The sequence below is a fragment of the Indicator indicator genome, chromosome 20, assembly GCF_027791375.1.
Source record: "Indicator indicator isolate 239-I01 chromosome 20, UM_Iind_1.1, whole genome shotgun sequence".
Classification (NCBI taxonomy): domain Eukaryota; kingdom Metazoa; phylum Chordata; class Aves; order Piciformes; family Indicatoridae; genus Indicator; species Indicator indicator.
This window is the reverse complement of record NC_072029.1, coordinates 7041987-7065453: the sequence shown is the minus strand read 5'-3', so window position 1 is coordinate 7065453 and position 23467 is coordinate 7041987. Positions and strand designations below refer to the sequence as shown.

Genomic DNA, 23467 nt, shown 5'->3' with positions numbered 1-23467 from the left:
AGCTAACTTGAAATACTTGTAAAATCGAACCTGATGCTAGGTTAAGTGAGGCCAAAGGGCAGATGGTGTTTGTTGGGCAGTAGTTAGTTGATGTGCTGCTTCTAAATGTAAAGGGACTGTCTGAAAGCCAAGACCATATCCATTCCATGACTTAGGGTAGTCAGATGAAATATTCTGAATGATGGCATGTGAATCAGGATTACTCATTAGTGTTTTCAGTTTCAAAAAGCTTTTAGTAAGGCTGTAGTTGAACATACAGCGAAAAGGTGACCTGTTATAATGAATATTTATCATTTATCTGAATGAAATATGCAATAAAGCACTAAAGATCTTACTGCTTCTGAATTCTGCGTATAGCCTTGGGCCTCAGAAGATCTCTCATAGTACATATGTTGAAATGACTTTTGAATTTGTAGGAATCCTAGCAAGTCCCATATACGACACACAATTCCCAGTGCAGAAAGGGGACCTGGGCTTCTAGACAGTCCCACAATATTCAACTTTTCTGCTGATCGTTTAATCAATGGCGTCAGGAGTCCACAGACGCGGCAGCCGGGGCAAAGCAGGGCACGGATGCAGAATGCAGCGACGAGTTACACCAAGAGGGAGGTGGGAACTGGCCGCGTGGAACAGACCAGCGTTGACTCTTCTCCTGGGTTAGGGAGAGGAAGGTGAGTCTAGCCTGTAGCTGACCTCTAACAGCCTGGGATTGCTGCTTCTAAACTGCTGCTTCTACTCTGGAGGCATGCTAGTGGTACTGTTCTCAGTACTGTTTTTAGCTCAGACTGTCCCTCCACAAAGCTGAAATCTTGGAAAGTGCTTCAGAGCAATTGCAAAATCTAGAACAAATGCAGTGGCCTTGCATGCTTCCCTGCCAGATGTAAATCATTAATGGCAACTGGCCAAGTTTACAGCCATAAGAGCTTGTCATCCTCTTCCCTGTCTACATCTGTCCTAAGAGAGTTTTTGTACATTAACTTCAGTGAAGCAGCTCTGCTCCTGCCATTGCTCAGCAGATTGTGCACCTCAGCCTGTACTGGCAGTGCTCATCGCTAATTTTTTTCGGTCGAAATGTCAGAACTTTGCCCAAGTTAGGCATTCACAATAACCAAGATGCTGGAGGGAGATAGGGAGGGAGGAAAAATGATTGCATGCAGCTAAGAAAACTGTTGTAATTCAGTTTAAAAACCAAACACAAAGCCAGCAGTCTCTTGTCTCCTGTTTTCATCAAGTGCATTTTGCTGATGTGTAGGCAAGGTTCTGATAATTGCTTTCTTTCCTTTAGGAAAAACTCATATGGCTACCGAAAGAAAAGGGAGGACAAGTTTACAGTGAGTGTTCATGGTCATATTCACCTCTAATAAAAGTAGGGTAACAAGGCAATAGTATGGATATTATGTGGAGTAGCAGGTGAGGTAAGTTACTGCACAAGAAATTGTATGTCACAGCTGACTGAAGACAGCAGCTCCCAGGAGTTTGCTGTGTTTGGGTAGGTGAAGATGCTCTGTTAATTCAGAAGTCAGGAAAAAGTAAAAATTATTCTTTTGTAGTAGCAAAAAAAAATCCCATCTTTGCCAGCATGCCAGTGTTCACATTCAGGGGAAGCTAAATAGCTGAGCTGACGTTCCAAACCCTTGATTGTTGTTCCTGTTGAAGCACATGCAGCAGATCCATGTGTTACAATGGACAGCTAGGGTGGCAGCTGTGGTGTGAGCAGTTTTTCTCAGGTGCCTGTCCAGGTAGGGGTGTGCTAACACAGAGTGCAGCTTTGGTAAACTGAAATTCGAGGTGAATACCTGAATAGCCTTCACAGTTTGCAATGCTGGAGCAGACATTGTTGATAGAAACTGATTTGATAAAACCAGACTCCTCTCTGTAGGATTGTCAGAACTGCTTTCTTTTGCCCTCACAAAAAGGCAATTTTGAATTTTTTGAATTTGAAGATTAATATTTTCCTGTCACCATTTTTTTTCCTGCCTTTGAAAGAACAAGGCAGTGGTACAGCTTAGTCTTGTGAGTGGCTGGAGTGGAAGGACTTGAGGACGCTTAGTGGAGAGGCTCTTCTTGCTCAGCTGACTTTAAATATTAGTTGAACTTGTAGACATGACAGACCCATGTTTCCCTTCTCTCAGCACCCAGGATTCAATTGCTTCCTGTGCAGCCAGTTCCTTCTAGGTTCCCCATGCCTGTTAATCTTTAGTCTGTCTTGTCTAGTGATGCAACTTGAACGAAGTTGAGAGCTGCTGCACATCCACAGCTGTGTGTGCTAGGAATGAACAGTACTCTCAAGTGAAAGATCAAAACTTGTTCTCCATTAGACTGTGAAGCTAATTGAGTGCAGGATCCTGTTTCTTGTGTGATGCTGCAGTGATTACATAGTGCACAGTAGTGGTGTGGGACACCACAACAACCACTTAGGTCTGAATGGAGTGATGACTTCCATTTTATTTTTTGAGAGGACAAAATAGAGTATGCATGCTTGCATGGGAGAGCATAAACCTCTTGATCAGCTGGTATATGAGGCTATAGGCATAAGCTAGTTACTCACCACAGGAGGCTGACTTGAGAAACTTTATACAGTTGGCAGTTAAAACACATACTTCAAGATGTTAATGCTGCTTGTCTCTTAATGTGTTGGGCTTTTAGGACTCATCTGTATAACTTCAAATAGCATTATCTATTATAGGGCTTCAGTCCCCTTTAAGCAAACAAAGAGCTGTGACTTGAACTGTGCTTAAAAACCCAAAAATTGTTCCTCTTGCAGTTTGAGTTAGACAAGTACAGGCTCCCAGTCACCCTTTGGCAGATCATCTGATTTCTGTTTCTGGGGTTTGCTGCCTCCATTGCTGTAGCACTCAGACAGTGTTCTGAGGGTCAGTAGCAGTCCTAGGAGCTGCAGTTGTCCCTATATTTATTCTTTCCCTACTTACTTCTCAGCACACTTCTTTCGACATAACCTGCAGTTTGTTAAAAACACCTTGAGGGTAGTTTTGTATTTGTTGCTCTTTGTGAGAAGGAAGGTGAAAAACCAGTAAAACCTTTGTGTCCAGAAGCCTTGTTCTCACCTTCACACAATCTTGGCTGTATCCCCATAAATACTTCCCTTTTCAAAGTAGGAATTGTCCCCAAGGCTGCTTTGCAGTTGGTGCTCTGCTGCAGAAGTCATCTTGGCACAGGCCTGTTGAGTGGGGCAGTGAGACAGTTGACATGATGGAGGTGAAGTTAATGGGTAACTTCACTTCCAGCATGTTACAGAAGGAATTGTGTGTTTTCAGTGTAAATAGAATCTAGCTTTACAAATCCTCACACATGATCTTTAACTGTGCTGCTCTTAACTCCTGAACTGCTGTCTGCAGTGCAGAAGAGTTGAAGTTAGCCCACTGATGGCTTTTTTGTGCTGGTTTCTTTCTGAGATAGAAACATTCTTCCTATTGAAAAAGTTTTGACCTGTCTCTTTACATTGTTATGAAGTGACCATATAAATTGAGATTAATTAGATGAAGGTTGCTGTAATGTGCACTCCCTGCTAGCCATGGTGTCTTGCCATTACTGAATATCTGAATAGGACTCCTGGTTATTGTTTAGAATGCTAGCAGCTGCACCAATGGGCCATATAGTCACTGTATCATAATATCTAAACCAGTTTGTCTTCCTTTCTGTCAGTGCAAGTGTCCATCCTGAAGGAAGGGGTCAGCAAGAAGACTTTTCTTACTATAGCAAGAATTTAGGCATATGATGTTTATGGCGTCTCATTTAAAATAGTTCAATATGTGAAGGCCAACAATGGAAAATGAAAACATCTGTTCCTTGTTACTATGTGGCTGTCCTGGGAGGTGGGATGGGGGAGGTCTCTCTTAGGGCTTCACAGATATGAATCAAATGCAAAATACAGTCTTGTCTTTTCTGTCATCTGGTGCAGTAACCTGAATGTGTTATTTCTGTTCCAGAGAGGCCAAACACAGTCTCCACCACCCCCAAAACCTCCATCTCCTAGTTTTGAGTTGGGCTTATCTAGCTTTCCTCCACTACCTGGGGCTGCTGGCAATTTAAAGACAGAAGACCTTTTTGAAAACAGACTGTCCAGTGTGGTAATAGGAACGTCAAAGGAGAGAGTGAGTAACCGTGGGAAAACAAAAGAACTGCATACCTCTTGGGTTCAGATTTTGTGGCTTATAGGAAAAACTTGTAGTTTTAAATGGATCAGAAGAAATGGCTTTTGAAAAACAGCTGTCACATGATGTGCCATTGCCTTCTTCACTTGCATCTTGGAATTTGTTTGGTATTCTCTTGGAAATGGTGTGGGATACGAGCACCAGTATCTGTGGATGTTAGTAGCAGAGGTTAGAAAACACACTCTTTGTCATGGCCTCAGACTTGTTAATAGACTCAGGTGAAGAATATGTGATAAATTTCCCTCTTGTTTGAATGTCTGACTTGTTAGTTGTGAATAAAACACTTCAGAGTGACAGAGACAAGCATTTAAGCACTGAAAGACAGAGAAGCTGTCCGCATGGTATGAGTACACTGGAACCAGAGCTGTTCTCAAAAGCAGCTGGATCCCATCCTTGTCTTGTCATAGTGCTTAGAGAGAAAAATACTCCAGAATTACTTGGCAGCCACTGCTTTCTAGTGATGCAGTTGAAATGTTCAGTAGCTGCTCATAGATTTCATTCTTAGAACTCTCTCTGTCATGCCATCTGTGAGTGGCAGGATGTTCTCCTCCAGACTTCTCTAACTCTCCTGTGCACTATGGAATAGTTTAGGCTGTGGAAGTCTGTATTGGCTTTTTGTTTGGTAGCTCTAATTATCTTGGGTTTTTCTAGCTGCACCATGGCTGAGGAAGCTAACCTCTGGATATAGCAGTACAGAGTAACCTGATGAAACACCGAAATCTCTCCTGTATCTCATCTCTAAAACCATTGCAGAAGCGTTTTCTTTGGTGCCTACACATCGGGGTGGGTAAGGAGGGTATTTGTGGTCAGGTAAAGAGGAAGGGGCAGGGCAGCCTGCATCTGGAGAAGTCATTGCACAGGCAAGCCATCCATTCTGCCTCCTGCAAGTGCTAATAGGGACAGCTGTGTTCCGGGGTTGCACTGAAGGATATTGTGCAGGACAGTACCATGGGAGCAGCATTTGACTTGCTGTTAGCCAGTACTCCAGTATGTAGTCTGCTCTTAGCCAAGATCTGTCTCTTTTGATGTGTTTTACCCCTGTTATTTCTGAAGTGGTCTTCAATTACCCTATTTCAGCTTCTAAATGTGAATCCAGCAGTTGCTATTGACAGTGCAGCTGGAAACCCATTGCTCCTCCTGTGGCACTCCCACTAGTCCTTGCTTTGCACTGTCCTTGCTGCAAAGAATTCACTCCTCTCCCCTGCAGAGGCAGCCTTGATAGTGGTCAGGCACTGAGAGTTTGTGACAGTGCAGGGTGTTGTCACATTAACAAGCTTCCTTTGACTTCTCAGGTTCTTTCTCTGCCCTGCATGAGTTGCTCTGTCCCATTGTGTGGCAGAGAGGGATTATGCTCTTTCCCTGTGGGCATCGGTAAGGAGCTCCAAGGAGCAGCTGTGTTCTTTTACAAAGGTGTTTGAGCTAACAGTAGAATCTCGCTAAGATACACAAGCTGCTTTCACTCTTGATCTCAATACTTTTCTCATGTCACCTACTCTTGAGTTATAAAGTACTGAAGTAGCTACAGGGTCCTACTCTTGTTCTGTAGGTGGGCAGGCCCAGTGTACAGAAGCAGAGTAGGCTGTATGTCCAACAGTTAGCCAATAGGCACAGCTTTGTGCTCTGTGCTTTGTGATGCCCTTCTAGATGTCTCTCTGAGCAATGACAGGTGCTAATCATCCTGTGGTTTCTAATTAGGAAACTGTGGTGCTGTTGGACTGAGTGTTTTGGCCTGGCAACACCCACTCACCTGTCTGCTTGACTGTGTACCTACAAGTTTTGGTGAAGCCAGAATGCTCAGCAGCTTGCATTTTCAAGCTTTTGTATGCTATTCTAACGAGTAAAACTACAGAAGTTTATTTCAAAGCAGCCACATTTTATGGTTTTACTTAGACTAAATCTAGACTTAGATCTGCTGCAGTACTCTCTGCTGCCTGATGTAAAACCAGGTCATCAAAGAGCATTTTCCTTTCTGTGGTTGTTTTAAGGCTACACACTTTCTAACATTGTCATCTTTTATGACCTTTGAATGGTGGCTGTGCTGGGGGAAGGGTGGCCCTCTTGTTCCTTCCGTGCTTGTGCTCTCCCACTTCTCTTCCTTCTGTTCACCTCTGTTCTGGCTCTGGAGTTGGGCAGATCAGCAGCCATACTAAAACAACATCATGTTTTAAAACAGAATGGTTGTAAAGGTCAGGAATAAGTTTTTCAAGATCCAAAGTCTTCTCTTAGGACAATTCAAATTCATGTGTCTTGGACCTATTTGGCCTTTATCTGGGAGAACTGCATCACTTGATCCTAGCAGAATCTTTTGAGGGCTGTGGAAGAAGCCTCCTTTGCATGGTAGGAAGTGACACTATAGCAAAAGAAAGGGACTTTTAGTGATGGTTATATCCTAGGTTTGGTTTTGGTTGGGTTTTGGTGTGTTGTTTTGTGGTTTGGTGTTTTTTTTTTTTTTTTTTAAGGTTTAGGGTTCTTTTAGCACCAGCTCTTGGGATTATGCAGTTAAATGAAGAAGACAGTTCTTAGTGTGTAACACCAGGAGGCTTTTGCCTTAATAGGCTAAGTGTGATTATGGGAACCAGGAGAAATCTTGTTTTGTCACCATCAGACACAAAAGTCCTACTTTGGAGGAAGTGATTTTTGTTGTCCAGATATGACCCAAAGGGAATTAAACTTGCAGGTTTTATGAAATAGCTGCAGTGTGTGCTTGTGTTTCTCAGTAATTACAGTGGCGAAAAGCATGCTCGTCACAATACATGCATTGGATCCTTCTGTGGTTAATATCACCTTACAAATCAATTTGTGAAGTTCTTTGTGTTAATGTTCAGGCAAACCATATTAATTGGATGTTATGATTGCCCTTCTGTGCCTTTTCTCCTCCAGAACATTAATGTGGATGCCAGTACAAACACTATTCCATCGGGGATTCCTCGTGAACCCTTGTTGCCAGTTTCTTCTCCGTTGCCCAGGACGTTTGAAAGGTCTCCTTCGCCAGTCCAGTCTTCTGAGTAAGCACTTTAATTACATGGCTCTAATTAGCCTGCTCTGAATCACCTTTGTATGTCTGTTAGCAGAAGGTTAGGTGGAACACTGTGAAAAGCTATTAAAATTTTAATCAATGAAAGAGTATTCTGTTGTGTGTTGTAGTAAAGACAGCGAAGCTTAATTTCTGAGCAATATCTTGACGATTCAGTCTCAACAGTCCTGCAGCAGACATTCAGTGCTGTGGTTTAGTCTCTTCAAGTGTTACATGAATACTTTCAATTTAGATAGTTTTTTGAGTCTAGAGAGTTGGGCCTATGATTCGCCTGTCCATGCAATAAAGAAAGCTTTCAGTAGCTGTTTATTTGGAACCTGCAGATCAAATTGAGGTGTTTGAATAGCAGGAGTAAGATAAGTCAGTAACCAAATGGTGTCAAAGTGCCACAAATTACAGTTAAAGTTCCATGGGAATTTCTTTTTTCTTTCATATTTGACTGCATTTTTATATTATGCTTGTCATTATATGCTAGGAGATTGTAGCTATAGCCTCTTTATAGTCAAGAGTTTTAGACCTATTATTAGATTGTTCATCTATCCTGAAGTTCATTTCTCATGAGCCTTGCTTCCTGCTGGATGTTTACAGGGACTCCAAAGTTGTGGATAAACAGCAGAGAGAGACACAGAGCACAGAGAGGCTTTCTTCTTCCACGCTCAGTACTGCATGTAAATCGGTACAAGTCAATGGGGCTGCCATAGTAAGTGACCTTGTTACTGCACTTTGTCTTAACAGTCCAGTCTGATGGATTTAACAGAATCTTGCTTCCATTGCTACCCAGTGTTGCTTAATCATGTGAGCCTGGCACCCTGAAATTTGCCTTGGTGGCTTCATGATGACTTGCATGATCAAATTGTGCAATTAAGAGTGCAAAAGTGCTCAAGTTAACTTGGTGAATGATAGCTCTCTATCTCAATTCTCTTCCTGGTGGTATCCTTGAGGGTAGAAGTCTTAAGAGAGTATTCTGCCCTATTGCAGTATCTCATTTTTGTGGCCTACTGTCCTGCATTTTACCTTGCCTTGAACCTTATTGCCTGTACAACTTCTCTACACTTCATCCTCAAGTCCTCACCTGCATTTTTTAGCACAGTAGTCTTTTGGGACAAAGACTTCCCTTTCTTCATGAAAGCAGATGATTTTTCGTCGGGATGCTTTGTTTAATTCCGCTGCCCTGTTCGCTTTCCATCTCACAGGAACTGCGAAAACCTAGTTATGCAGAAATCTGCCAGAGAACAACTAAAGATCCTCCTGTGTTGCAACCCCAGAAAGAACAGAAGCCAAACACTGTAGCATGTGGGAAAGAAGAAAGAAAGCCCACAGAAACAATAGAGAAAAACAGAGAACCTCCTCCTGCAAAGTCACATCCTGGACAACCCAAAGACCAGAGGAGACAGTCAGGACGCAGATCATCCCCTCCAGCCGTTGGCAAACGTTTAAACAAAGAACAGAATACCCCTCCAAAATCTCCTCAGTGAAACTAGCACCTGGGAGGGATTTGAAAAGAGGTCTGCTTCCCACAAATTGAACCCATGTTCCCACTAAAATACCTGAGAATGAGTTGCTGGTTAGGAGCTTGCAGTGATACTAGGCATGTAACAATGCCTGCAAGTTATTTTTCTGTGAAATACTTTTTCCCCTCTTGAACAAACATTCTGTTTTTTTTCTGGATAGTTGTTCTAAACCTTACATTTAAGTTGGTGCTTAATTGGAGGTGAAGCTTAGTGTGATTATTTTTTTCCCCCCAAGATGTAAAATATTTGTCTTAAAAAAAAAATCAACTTTTTATGAAGCCTCTCTGTGGCTGTGTGAGTGCAAGCTCTGTATAGTGAGTTTTTTCTAAACTGTTAAGCAGAAACGTGCTGCTGCAATATTTTTAATCAACTGGTCTGCAAGTACATATCTGAAGTGTCCAAAAGACTGGTAACAGCAGCTAGTGTGTAGAGTGCAAGGGAGTAGATAGCTTTTACAATTTAGTATGTGACCTTGGAGATCTATTGGGAGTTTGTTGTTTTGTTTCTTTTTTTTTTTTTTTTTTTTATTGGGCTGCTGTACTAAGTGTCAGCAAATGAACTTGCACTTTTAGGTTAAATGAGTAGTTGTTTCTAGCAGTTTTAAAGAATTAATCTTTTCTGGATGTTTTGCACACACAAAGCGAATTCTACAGAGCACCAGAGCAGTCTTTCTAAACTATTTCCTTTCCTGACTTACTGCAAGCAAGTAACCATCTCCTCACTCCAGAATAAAACTGAGGTTATAATTTGCAAAAACAAAGCACATTGTGAACAGAAAGAATGAAGTCTGTGAGCTTCTCTGGTGGTGAAGGCTGTTAGTGGATGTTATCAGGAGAAAGCCCTGGAGCCTTCTTGTGATAACCTTGGCTTCCCTGTGCTTGTAAGGGAGTTAGCGGAGTCAGCGCTGTACGTTCTGGTTACCCCTGTGCTCTCTCTAGACTTTATGTTAAACTCTACCCCAAGTGCTCTTTGCAGGAGTTCATATCTCAAGTCAGCCTCGTGTTGACACCTTCCTGGAACTACAAGCATTGGCATACAGATCCAAATTGTTGCAAGCCGTGAGATAATGGTGTTTGTTTTGTGTGCTGGAGGAAGAGATCCCTGGTGTTTGCCTCTGGGACGAGGTTTCTCACACTTACTTACTTTAGAAGTGATGCGCTTTCTGAAGGACAAGGATGCACTAAATTAGCAAGTTTCTAATAAAGTTGAATATAAATTATTTTTGTTTTAAAATGCCTAAACTTTTTTCTTTAAGTGTTTAAACTGCAGGAAGTTCAGACAAAACTCATTCCTGCTGACTTATGACAGTACAGTTTATTCCACAAAAAAAAAAAGAAGTTTATTTAAACAACTGATTTTTTTAAAGAATTATTTCCATCCAATATTTAAAGACTTGAATTTTATTTAAACTTGAAAATGACTTTGCCTTAACTTTTGTACAAGACAGCTTAGAGTTCATGAGGTCTGACCCTGTGGAGGGTTAGCGTGAGTGGAATACAGAATTACTCAGTTACAGTATGTATCTATTGTCACTGGTCTTACTGGGTAAACATACTGTAGTACAGGAACTAGCAGCAGTTTTTGTAATATACCTTAAAGATCTTAAACAGTTGATCTTTTTCAGATTGTTGAAAAAAACCTGTAAATGCAAATAGTCAATACTGTATTAAATATGTGCACTTGGAAGTGTGTGCTTTGCTTGTACAGTTGTAAATAATCAGAACATATAAAAAAAGGTACCCTAAAGAAAAAAAAATCTGATAAAAATTATTGATATTATAAATGTTGCTGTTGAGCTGGATGTAGATAAACTAAATGTTGTGGTTTGAATATTACTTTAATTTGTTGGTTTTTTTCTTTTTCTTATTTTATTCTGGTGTGCTGAACTGACTGCCTCTTCACTGCAAAAGGGAAATGGAATGAAAGTCTTATTTGAAAGCCCTCAAATGTTTTCAGAAGTCCCTCTAAAAAGAAAAAAGGCAGTTTAACCAATTCAGAAGTGTTTTGCAATGTAAATAGTGAATTTCGACAGTCAAACTAATTCCAAGTCATTAATAAAATTGAATTTAATTGGAAAAAAACCCTTTAGACTGCTACAGAAACATACACTGAAGCTTACTTGTCTGCTTTCAAGAATATCAGTGCATTCCTTAGTGTATGATTCCTAGAACTGTAAAGTACCTGTAGAAGTTGACTCCTGATCCTATCACAAGCATCAGTTGGTAACTAATTGACCTTTTAAATCCAGCTTGTTGTATGCTGCAGAATTGGTCAAAACAGGGCATGCTGGAAGCTGATGATTTGTTTCCTTGTTTTAAAAGTACACTTTATGAATGCTGTGGGAGGAGGTAGGACTCTGTTGACACCACCAAAACTGCTCACCCAGTTCTGTCATGGGACTTCTAATACCTTGCTCCTTTTCCCCAGTGGCAGTGAAAGTGGTAGCTAGATGTGTGTATGGTTTAGGCCAGCTGTATGATTCATTTTGTTTGTCTGCTGCAAGTGAAAGGCTTTACCAGCTGCAAACAATCACAAGTGGTTCCTTACAGCGACTCTGTAGTGGTGATGCTCACCTGGTCCCTAGGGGAAGCTGCTGAGAGCAGCAGGGTGTGTTGTGCTGTCCTAATGTATTCTGCTGCCATTTGTGCTAGGTCAATACACTGTAATTACTGCTTGCCCAGCAACAGGCTGTTGCATCCAAAGTTTGAACCTTCCTCTGATGTGGTTATTACAGTTTGTTTTTTTATTTTACAAAGCAAAGTAGTGACATGCCACGGAGCTGTGTAGCATACAACTGACCCTTACTGCCTCTTCCTGTGGGATTGGTTTTTCCACTCAGTGACAAAATGGAGTTTTTGGAGCAGAGTTGTGGAGTTGCATGCAGACTGTTGCTATGATACATAAAGAGATTAAAATGTGGCTTTTAAAATGCAAAACCTGCCAAAAGCAGCAGCTAAGTTAAAGGTTCAGGGATACAGTCATGAAAATTGGCATTTTACCTGGTAGGACTGTGTGGTGCTGTTCTTTATTTTGAAAATAAGTCCAAACAGGATCTGAGACTCTTCTTCAAGGAATTTTACAAAAAAAACAAAGAGGTTCCTTTTAAAACTGCCTGTTGTTTCAGATCAGGATCAGCCCTCTACCATGGCACTGTCATTTGCCACCTGGAAATTTGTGAGCAGTGGCAATTTTTTTTACCTGGCTGCTTTATCATTCAGAGATTTGAGCAGCTGGCATGGAAGGGCCCTTGTTTGAGTGTGGTGCAGTGTATCAGGAGCAACAGCTGAGTGTAATGGTGCAGACCTTATCTCTGTATCTGCTCCAGCTAGCTATGGTTAGGGGTTTTTATGTGCTTTGTAACCTGTTACACTAATAGCAGCAGACAATCCAAGAGTTCTGAGGAGACCTAACAGCTGCCAACTTACGAAACAGAAGTGTAATATGGGAGCCTTCTTGAGGGTTTTTGTTTTTGTTCTTCTTCCATTAAGACTGGAATCAAGCTTACATGTAAACTATCAGTAATTTAAGTTTCCTTTTGTGTCATAAAATGTAAAACTGTCTAATTTGAAAAACAAAAATATGTAGGTTATGAAAAATAAAGATTTAGGCACTGTTGAATTCCTGATTTTTTTAATTAAACTTTTCTTCAGCAGTATTTTTCATTACCTTTTGTGTTTTGATCCCATTTTTGGAAACTGTCTATTTCTAATTTGGGGGGGAAAAATTCTTTGCTTCACTGTGCAGTGTGTTGTAATAATCATGAAACTGCCTAGCAGCAGCAAGAACACCTGTTACAATGCTGAAGACAGTAGTGTCCATTGCTTGGGTAACTATGACTGGTTCACTTTTAAAAGCCAAAGCTGTTGTGATGTTTCTGTTTACTACTGGTTATCTTCATTAGTGGGTTCCTCAAATTATGAGATAATCTGTTGCCTTTTTCTTAAATGTGGATTTTAATGTCTGGGCTAGTGCTTTGGTTGCACAGCTCTTGAATGCAGAGAAGTCTCAGGATCATTTTTGTCTTTGGCTGGTTTTGGAGGTTATCATGGTCATGTCTCTAGGAAGGAAAAGCTGCTGGGATATCCTCCAAGTAAAAAACATCCATGTTGGAAATACTTAAAATTTTTGTTTGTTTGTTTTTTCCTTAAGCTTTGTCTTTCATTTAGCTATATCTGACCAAGTTTTAACTTAAACATGGAAGTGTTAACAGCTCCTCTGCTTCGAAAGCATCTTGGCAGATGTTGCAGTACTGTTCTTCAGGCTGGAAGTTCAGTAAGCCTCTGGGCAGGATAGGCTGCTTGCTGCTGTGTTTCCTCACTCCTTTATGCCCAGCAGAGAAGGACAAAACAGGAATAGCAGAGTACACTGGGCACTGCAAATTTCTCCATGTTAGAAAAGTCAGTTAAATATGAGGATTTGGTGATGTGAACTGCAAGCAGTAAGACAACCTCAGTTGGGGAGCATCCTGTTCTGCCCTTGGGACCCAGTTTTCTGTTACTTAGTGTGTAAAAGTGCATGGAATTTTGTCAGCAATGTTGCCATAATCATAGCATGGCTCTCCAGGACCCCCTCAGCCTAGGCAGAAGCTGAGTATTTTGACACAGGAGAGGGGCTGCCTTTCCTCAGTACTGGGCGACGTTTGATGATGGCTGCACCATTGTTCACCTTGAACTAATTTGGTTTGTTTCCTTTTGGGCAGGTGGAGAAAGTGACTCTGGAATGCAGTGCTCATGTAGTTGAGTATCCAGTGATTGCTTATTGTCACAAACTGGATTCTTGTGTTTGGATCCTAAAAGGTGGCATTAGCAAAAAAAAAAAAGTTACAACGTTTCTCAGTTTTTAATATGCTTTTGCTTCACAAACCTCCTGTTCAGCTGGTTGTCATGGCCACGCTCTTGAGTGCAGCTGCTGAAGTCAGGGATGTGAGTGATTTCCAGGGCTGCTGGTTTAGAGGTGGAAGTAACCTGAACACACTCCACCTGTGTTTGAGAGCTGTGTAAGGCGCAGCCGCAGTGCCAGCCTGTTGGAGCAGCTCAGGTACTGCAGCCCCTGCTCACAGCATGGACACATCCTGTGCGTCATTCCATGTTCAGCTGAACTTGTTCAAGTAGAAATCTGTTCCTGTTGAAGCAGTGTTTGGGATACTCTGAACCGTTAAGCCAAGTAAGCACTGAAGTGCTGTCAGGAGCCGGGTCTGCCTGAGCTCTGCCCGGGTCTGCCTGAGCTCTGCCCGGGTCTGCCTGAGCTCTGCCCGGGTCTGCCTGAGCTCTGCCCTGGTCTGCAGCACCAGGCCTGGCCACCAAGTAACCATGAAGAGGTTGGAAGAGGGCAGACCTTGCTGCCACACCAGGGACAGGAACAGAGGCAGTGCCCAGTGGAGAGTGGCATGGTAATGGTCCTGGCAAGGACAGTGCCTTCCATCAGCCAAAGCAAACAGTGTTGGTACAATTAGCTTAGGACAAACAGAAGGTAAAAGGGCTTGGCTGCAATGAGGCCTTGCTGGCTCAGGTGAACATGGTTCAGCTTCCTGAGCTTGGCCATTCTCAGCCTTATTTTTATGAGAAGAGAGCAGAAGGTATGTGGGGCTTTGCTTTAGCTTTTTTGGTTATTCTTGTGTGAGCTGTAAATATGCTAAATCTTACATCTGTCTGATGGGGAGGGACTCTCAGAAGTCTCTGTGTGTTGTCACAACTGGTTTGGGAGCAGTTCATGGTTTCACAAAACGGAGGGCAAAACATGTATGTGCCGTGGGAAGGGAGTCTGGGATAAAATCCCCTCCTAATCTCTTAAATTCTCATCAGTCTGAAGAGCAAATTGCTTTGTGTGCCTGTTATGCACATACAGTGCAGAAAGCATCCTGCAGTCTGGCTTTGCATCCCATTTGCTGTAGGCAGGTGGCGTCTGCAGAGTAGCAGTAAATCTACCATGGCTGAAGATGCCCTGAGGAAGGAGGGATAGATGGATGAATGTAGAGTTGTAAAACATACTGAAGCTGGCAAAAGCTGTGAAATCTACATAGATGGAATTACTGATGCCTACTGAAATGTCTCTGATATCTTCCAAAACTGGAGCCAAAGTCATATGTACACTCTCTGTGCAGCTTGAGATGTCAGGCTAAGCAGAATGACTGAGGTTTGGCAGGTCTGGTCCATCTCACTGTCTCATCTCCAAGGCTGGGACTGTCTTCCAGGAGCGACAGCTCATAGGCTGTCATGTGTGAGAAACTGTTGTTACTCTTGCTTTTTGTCTCTGCTTTCAACTTATCTTGGGCCTAGAATGTCAGCGTGCAGCTACTGCAGCAGAGCAGTGGCTGGCAGCGTGCCCTGTGGTGTGGGAGGGCAGCAGGACACCCTGTGGTGGGCACAGAGGTTTGGAAATGGGTGGTAGTTAATGTGCTCTGTGGGGAAGAAGGAGGATTGTCTTGATACGTGTCAGTTGTCAGGTTCAGGGTTCCAGAACTCTAGACAGTCAGTTACAAAGTATTTATAGCTGTGTCTGGGGTTATGACATTTGTTGAAGTTCTTCCTTTCTGTTTGTTGGAATGTGCCCTTCCTACATCCAGGTAAGTGCTGGCTCCGTCTTCTCTGATACGACTCATGGTGGTACTTGAGGGAAGGTGCTTGTCTTGAAGCTATGGCAAATGAGCACTGGAGGGACCTGTTGATTGGGACAGCAGACACTGAAGTGACTGTTTTGCTCAAGGGATTTGGTTCTTGGACTGGCAATAGATGTTTCCTTGGTAGCAAATCCTGTTTTGGACAAACTTTTGTGTTTTACTTTTTGTTTGAGTTGTCTCTTCCTAGGGAGACCTAAGCTCAGCTATGCTGGCTGCTGTCCTGTGTACTGCTGCATGCCTTCATCCTAGCCTAGAAGCTGCACTGCATGGGATGCATTCAAGTTAGGTGCCAGGTTTAGTGTGTATTGAGCTTGAAAATAAAACACCAAGATGCTCTTCGGAAATGTTTTTCAGTTCTGACGTGAAAAAGGAGATATAGGTACCTCAAGTGGGTGTGGAGTGGGAAGTAGGGCAGAGCTGGGCTTAGTGAGTCATGCAAACACTGCTGCATGCTTCATGTGGGCAGGTGCTGCTGTGGCAGCAGCCCTGAGCTGCTCTGCCTGACCCTGCTTTGAGCAGAGCTTTGAGCTTGATCTCCAGAGGCCTGTGCCAACCTCTGCGAGCCAGCTGTTAGCTGGGAAGAGAGATGTCTTGCTTTGACTTAGTTATTGATAGAAAAAATACAGCTCCTCCTGTTCACTGAGTACACTCCAGTGAGAGCCACTGTTGCCTCTTCACACTTGTCTCTGCAGAGACAAAGCTTGACCCCTTTGCTCTGGCTTAGCAGCTGATACTTTCCAGTGTGCTGCTTTTTTCCTGCCATGTTGTAAGATAACAGTTCATACTTGATGCATTTTATTACTAATTTCAAAGTAATCAACAAGTGTTGATTACTGAGGCTTAAGTATATCCAAGGATGGAGGCTTTCCAAATCTCCCTGGGCATCATAGAGGCAAAAGGGGCCCTTTTTCTATGTTTAAGCAGAATTTCTTAGTCTTTCCATTTGTGCTCATTTTGTTTTCTACTTATCAGGATTTGAAGTGACTTGGACAAACTTTTGTTCTGAAGGCTGCTTGGAGCTGTGTAGCTGCAGGTCATTGGGAACAGGTCTAAGCTGAGCTCTGCGGGGGAGATCCTGTAATGGTGAACTGTGCTGGCAGCAGCAGTGTTGGGATTTTTTTTTTTTTTAAATGGTTCCAAACAGCAGCTCCTGTTTCAGGGGGAATTGGTGGCTTGGTCTGAAATCCCTTTGCTGGTATCTGCTGGCTGGGAGGCACTGTGTGGCTGCTTTGTAAGAGTCTGAAGGGCTTTTTACCCTCCCCATTAGCGTCACTCCCAGCACTGAACAGGGGGAGTTAAGACATCCTGGGATGTCCATCATTTATCTTGAAGTGGGGTTTTAGCTGCATACCCTAAAGGAGAAGCATGACACCTGCCTCCTGGAGCTCTCTGTTTTGCTGTCTGTGGGTGGAGACATGTATTAGCCCTGTATGGTAACAAGATACAGGGCATTGGATCAAGCTTATTCCCTTCAGAGCAAGGGAGCAACAGACCCAACAATTGAGAATCACAGAGTGGTGGGGGTTGGAAGGGACCTCTGGAGATCATCTAAGTCCAAACCACGTGCTAAAGCAGGGTCACCTAGAGTGGGTTGCACAGGTGGGTTTTGAAGGGCTCCAGAGAAGGAGACTCCACAACCTCTCTGGACAGCTGCTCCAGGGCTCCAGCACCCTCAAAGTAAAGAAGTTTCTCCTTAAATTCAATTGACATCTCCTGTGCCTAGTTTGTCCCCATTGCCCCTTGTCCTATGCCTGGGCACCACTGAAAAGAGTCCAGCCCCATCCTCTTGACTGCTTGAGAAAGCAGAAAACTCTCTTGCAGGGTGTGCTGGTCCTAGCCCGAGCTTCTGAGCCACTGCTTTTCTGTACCAGCTGGAAGGGACCTGGCTTCACTCTGGTGAGCAGGGCAAGCATTCTGACCTGTGCTTTAAGCTTTGCTTTGGAGCCTCTCAGCTCGTCCTGGGCTTGGCTTGCAGCCTGATGCTGAAGCTGCTTTGGTCTGCACTGGCCTGGGGCCTTGGCCACTGTGACAGCAGAGAGGACAGCACTCAGCAGGACCCTGCTGGAACCAGACCGTCTGTCAAGTTCATGAGGTATGAGCTAATGCTTGCATTCTTGTAACACTCCAGTTGCAAGAGATGCACCATGGAGTCCATTTCAATTGAAGATCATTGAGCCCCAACCCCATTTTAAAATTGTGATTTATGGATGGCTTTAATCTGAAGTAAATTTATCCCTACTGGTTTAATGGTTTAACAGCCTTAGCAGCTAATTGAGACCATGGTAGTAGTTATTAGTGACAAAATACAAATACATAAGCATGCAGCCCTTTATTTTGGTGAAGATCTTTGATTATCATAGTTTTGTATATTACATTATGGTTATACAAATCAATTTATTTACAAATCCATGAGCTCTGCAAGCTTCTTGCCTTTTTTTTTTCCCTATTTGATAGAGCTATCTTTTTTCACCCCTTCCCCATATGTGTGTATATATATATATATTTATTATTTTTTTTTAGGCATGCATAAAAATGAACTTTGGTGTGGTAAAACTACTCTATGTGCCCAGCCACATACAGTATTTCTTTATTTATAGATATTTATAGATATGTACAAAAAGTTTTGCCAGTATACAGAAGAGTATGGAGGTATACATTGTAAACTCCACAATGCCATACATTGATGTGAAATAAAACTGAAGGAACAAAAGGGTGGATTTAGTGAAGAAAACAAACAAAGTAATCAGCAACTACCTCTATGCATTAAAACAAGTTATTATTTATTTAATTTTAAAATTTCCTTGGCTGGCAAATTCTTAAATATAATCTGAATGGCAGTGCAATAGGTTTGAGTTGCCTCATGCACACCAAGAGCAGGCTCGTTCTGTGCAGAGGTTTTACTGTCCAGCATACTCCTTTCACATGTACATTATAATAGTATCAAAATGTTTTGGCAAAAAAGATCTGGAAAGGAACCATGACAAAAATAGAAATCTGTAACAAAGCTAAATAACACCAAAATAAAAGAGGAAAACCAAAAATAGTTTAGTTTCAGTTTTACAGTTGTATATAATCACACTTTAGTAGATCTCTGTTTGCTTCTAGTCCCCATAATGAAAAATAGCTTTGTACAAAACAACTCCCTCCAGTGGTGCCCAGGCACCTCCCCGTGCTCTGGCCACTGCTGTCACACACAGCCAGCTCCACTCGCACCCCTGCATCCCTCTCTGCCAGGAGTGCTGCCTGCAGGGAGCAAAGGCTCCCAAATCCTTACAACAGCAACAGAGCTTTCCAAAAAAGAAAAAAAAAAAAAAAAAAGCTTCACTCTACTCTAGGGCGGTAACTCAGTGTTTAGCATGGGATTAGTATGAAGCCTTCAGCAATACAGCAAAATGGTTACATTCCCTGGTTAAAATATTGGCTGCGGGTTCTTTGGAAGTGAAGACAAAGCCTTGGTGAGCTGGCAGGCGTGCTGAGCTCAGCCTCTAGGATGGCTCCTTGGCTGCGGTGGCTGGGGTGGACTTGCCGGCATTTCCGTTCTGTGCCTTGTAGCTGGTGAAGCTAGGGGTGTGGATTGTCCTGATGCTCTTCATACCTTGGTTCAGTGAAGTGGGAGAGGTAGAGGAGGGGGGGGAGGTAGAAGAGGAAGGAGGGGGTGACCGGCCATTTTGAGTCTGCAGTGAGAAGGAGAGATGGTGACCTTTCCCTGGGTGAGAGGGGCTCTGAAACTTGGAGGAACCGTTAGAGACAGAGGGGATGAGGGAGGTAGAGTAAGTTATGCGACCTGTCTGAGGAAGGGTAGAGGAAGGAATAGAGCTTTTAGTAGGTGGATTAAGAGGGTTAGAGCTGTCACTGCTAGAAGCAGGTGCTGAGCTGCTTTTCCCAGAAGTGGGAGAAAAGGCTGGGATCTTAGAAGCAGGTAGGGTAGGGGAAGTAGCCTTATAGTCCCCACCAGCTTTCTTAGCACTTCCATTAGCCTGCAAATAAAGATGGCAGGAGACAGTTTGTCAGAAAGCCAGTAACATAATAATCCAGCAGGACCTGGGAAACAGCCCTGCAGAGAACAAGAATCAACAGTTTGAGGCCTGAGCTAAGGCTTGCAGCCAGGGACTGGACCTGGTAGAAACCCCAAAGTGCACAAGGAAGAGTGCATAGAGAGAGAGAGAAAGGTCCAACATAGCTGTTGTGAGAAGGTGCAATCTATGAGTTACAGACCAGTATGGACCAGTCGCTACATTGGCCATGCTTCTGGGTTATTAAGGTGTGAACAGAGATGTTAATATGCTGCTACTGCCCTCTCTGACACCAACAGGTGTCCAAGGCTTCCTGCAAGGGCTTTCTGAACAGAAGCATTCCAAGCTCTCCTAAGGAACCACCACATTTACCAGAGGGAAAGTAAACAGGTAGCTGAGGGTTTAAAATTCCAGCCGAATACTACAGTTTTAAAAACCAAACAAGCACCAAACCAAACCAGAAACATACAAAAGAGGTGGGGGGAAAAAAACAAACCAAACCAACCCAACAAAGCAGCAGGTGTTTTATTGCAGACACGCATGCACAAGCATGGCAAAAAGATCAGGAGATACTGTCATGCCCCCAGGCTCCAGGACGTCCAGTTAGAGCTCACTTGACAGCCAGGCATCCGTTATTTGGTATAATCTGAGTCAGTTACTGCAGCTTTGACAGACACAGACACCACCAACTGTCCATCCAGACACCAGGGTTAGGGTAACACTACCTGTCTGTACTGGCGTGGGTCCTGCAGCTTGTGCTGTTTGCCTGCCTTCTCCGTGCTTCCTTGCCTACTCTTTGAAGCCATGGGCACTGGCATCCGGCTGGTCTGGGAGGCGGCGCTGGAGCCCTGCAGGAACACGTGGAGGAAGGCAGGGAGGAGAGACAAGGTGAAGGTGTGATCAGCACTGGTGTGCTGGCAGAGGAGGCTGCACACCATGCAACAAAAAAAAAAAAAAAAAAAAAAAAAAAACCGCCACAGTACTACATGCAGGGAAAGTTTGAGAGCTTCACACGGCAGGGGTTAATTCCCAGAATCAAATGGAGAGCACTGCTCACTACTGATCAGCCTGGAGTCGGTGTCAGTGACACTCCTCAGTTCACACAGCAGATTATTCCACCCAGCTCCCCTGCATTTGCCCATCACCAATCAGCAGCAGAGAGTCAAAACCCCCACAACCAAACCCCAACCATCTATTAGCTGTTAGCCACCTCGTGGGGAGCCCAACCAAGCCACCTGAAAGGAAGCAAACCAATCACAAGAGCCTCTGGTTTAATGTTGATTATCGCAGGTTTTAAGAAAGCAGCTGGAGATTTGAGGTCCGGACTAAGGTACCTTACGTGAGGTGGCTGGGGCAGCCGGAGCAAGGCTCTCATCCAGCACTACAAGCTCTCGGGGTGGGGTCTCTGCTACTATCTGGGCAGAGAAGGGGACAGTGCTTCCCTCAGAGCTGTGTGTGTTTTCAGGGATAGATTTTGGACTCATTTCACTGATGGTGTTTTCCAGCTGCTTTATGGTCTGTTCAAGGCTGTCTAATGTCCGGTAGGTGCTCTGCCGAATTTCATCAGTCCTAGACAGGGATGCTGCAGCTCCAGGGGCCCCCTCTTGCTTCCCGGAAGGACTTTTGTCACTGTCCTCAGATTGAGTCCTGGTGATTTCAAATCTCTTTGCTTCCTTGTGCTGCTTCACAGTCCCGTCTTCCTCCTCTTCTTCGTAGACCACAACCTGCAAGGTCTTCTTTCCAGTCTTGGTTCCTGTCCTTATGGCCTGTGTCAGAGCAGCCAGCTGCTTCTTAGGGAATTTGAACTTGAATTTTTTCTTGGCATCCTGCCTGCTTCCAAACTGATCAGCAGAGTCCAGGCTTGTTTGTGTGCTCAGCCCATAGATCTGACGGTATTTGTCAAGGTTTGGCATCGTGCTTTCCTCCTCTACAGGCAGTCTGCTTTCTGCAGGGTCAGAGGAAGGCTGAAGGTCAGTGATGTGCTGCTCCTCGAGACTCTGAGCTGCTGAATACTCCATGCTTGCTCTTCTGTCATCAGCTGCTGGGGGCTCTTCCTTCTGGTTCTTGGAGATGTTGTGCACTTCATTCTCATCCTCCTCCTCTTCCTCTTCTATCTTTTCATCTGTCATCATTTTCTCCAACTCCTCATCACACTCTTCAAAAATGGTAGAAAGCCTCTTGTATGCTGACCTGATGTCCATTGGCTCATCAAAGATGATGATGACAGGTTTCTTGTCCAGACACACCACGGGTTCTTCGCTGTCCATGCTTCCCAGGGTGCCCTTCTCCGACACCGTGTCCTTCCTAGCGTCGATGTTCACTGTTTGCACATCTCCACCCTTCCGGCTGACTATGTCATGAACTTCCCCACTGGAGAGGACCTGGACAGCTGTTTTAGTAATCATGAAGGCGATGTTTTCTGTAGGTGGGCTGTCTTCACTTGGAGAGCTCGAGGGAGAGTCAGTCTCTTCACCACTGGACACTCTGGGTCTTAGCACAACCTGGTTATAGCTGCCTGCAGAAGCTTCTTGCTCCTGCGAGGGAGGCTGAGGCCCCTCAGGCTCCTGCGTGTGCCTCAGGAGAGGGGCGACACTGCTGATGGGGATGTGCCTGCCTGTGCTCTGCAAGCCTTCACCCTGCAGCGGGCCCTGGGGAGCATCTTGGGAGGGTCTGTAGTCTGGCTTTTGGTTTCCAGTTTCAACAGCTGGAAAATGAGATCCTAAAATATCTCGAGCCCCTCTTCTTTTGTCATCCTCTGGCAAACTGACACCAGACAGGTTTGTGCTCACATTCTGAAGGTTTTTCTTAGAATAGTCTCTACTGTCTACAAACAAACCCTTGCTAAATGTAGGACTGTCATTCATTGAAAAGCCAGCTTTACTGTCAGCTGTGCTGGATGAATCAGAACCCAATTCTTCTTCAGTTTTCCCTTCCCTCTTCTCTTTAGGATGGTCACTATCTGTGGGAGATCCTGTTGTAGCCCCATACACCTAAGGGGGAAAGTTGGATTACTCAGTTATTCCGGGCTCTTACCTCTACAGGACTTTTTCTTTCCCCCAACTTAATGATCACATTCTCAGGGGAAGCACAGACCTCATGAACTCACCACTCTGCTTACTGCTGCAGAGGCCTGTCTGAAGGTGTCATCTGATTGCTGCCCATCTTCAGGGCAGAATTCTAAATTCTGGCAGAACAGTGCATGCTGCTGCTGCTCTGTGCCATGTACGTGGCTAGCGGGGGTTGTTACCTAGTGCTCCTACTTTAAAACAAGGCTTCCAGAATATGCAAAACCACAGAAAGCAACTTATTTCCAACATCAGTGGCAACCTTGACCCATTCACTTGTCAGCTAAAAATCCAGATCCCCACTTTGTGTAAGGTTGAAAGGATTCATGGTATGTGATGAAGTTCTGCTGGGATGCATCAAAGGGAACCTGGTGTGGAAGGGCTGGCAGTAGGGCACCAGGGCTTGATGGCTCACCAGAGAGCCCAAGGAGAGTGTCTAGCTAGCCTGGAATGGACATTTGCACCAGGAAAATATGATTTTCAAACTACAACATTTTGCCCTTTTTAATGCTGCTTGCATCTGAGCAGTGCTGCTCCACCACACTAAAACCCTAATACACTCACCCTTTGAGCACTTCTAAATCCTTGCTGCAGCTCAGAAGTGCTCCTTCCACACTTCCTACAGCATCCATGGGAGTGCAGAATGAAACACTGAGGTACCTCCCTTTATAGCAACTCCAAACATGACACAGAGAAGTCATAGAATCATGAAGGTTGGAAAAGACCTCCAAGATCAGCAAGTCCAACCATCAACCCACCACCACCCTGCCCACTAAACCATGTCCCAAAGTGCCATGTCCACATGTCTTTTGAACACCTCTAAGGATGATGACTCCACCACCTCTCTGGGCAGCCCATTCCAATGCTTGGCCACCCTTTCAATACAGACTTTTTTCCTAATATCCAGTCTAAATCATCCACAATCTTCTTCTAGTATCAATTATCCACATTTTTTTCTAGCAACCAATCATCCACTACCTCAAAGCAGTTATGTTCCCAGCACATTTTCCATTCAGGTTGCTTGGAGAGACTTTTTCACAATGCTACTCTTCTTTG

At 43.9% G+C, this 23467-nt stretch overlaps 1 protein-coding gene across 5 annotated transcripts in view; it reads right to left on the bottom strand.

The window, feature by feature from the left end:
- Positions 1 to 18818: 18818 nt before the first annotated feature.
- Positions 18819 to 23467, bottom strand: part of KIAA1217 (KIAA1217 ortholog) — a 201265-nt gene continuing 196616 nt past the window's right edge. For 3 of the 5 annotated variants that reach the window (XM_054390021.1, XM_054390022.1, XM_054390023.1), the window contains 2 exons: positions 20072 to 20194; positions 18819 to 19310 (listed from right to left, as the gene is read on the bottom strand). In XM_054390021.1, coding sequence (XP_054245996.1) covers positions 18819 to 19310; positions 20072 to 20194 — 615 coding nt within the window. Of the gene's footprint in view, positions 19311 to 20056; positions 20195 to 20680; positions 22337 to 23467 lie in introns of those variants that run through there. The other 2 variants (XM_054390019.1, XM_054390024.1) reach the window with 2 other exon arrangements.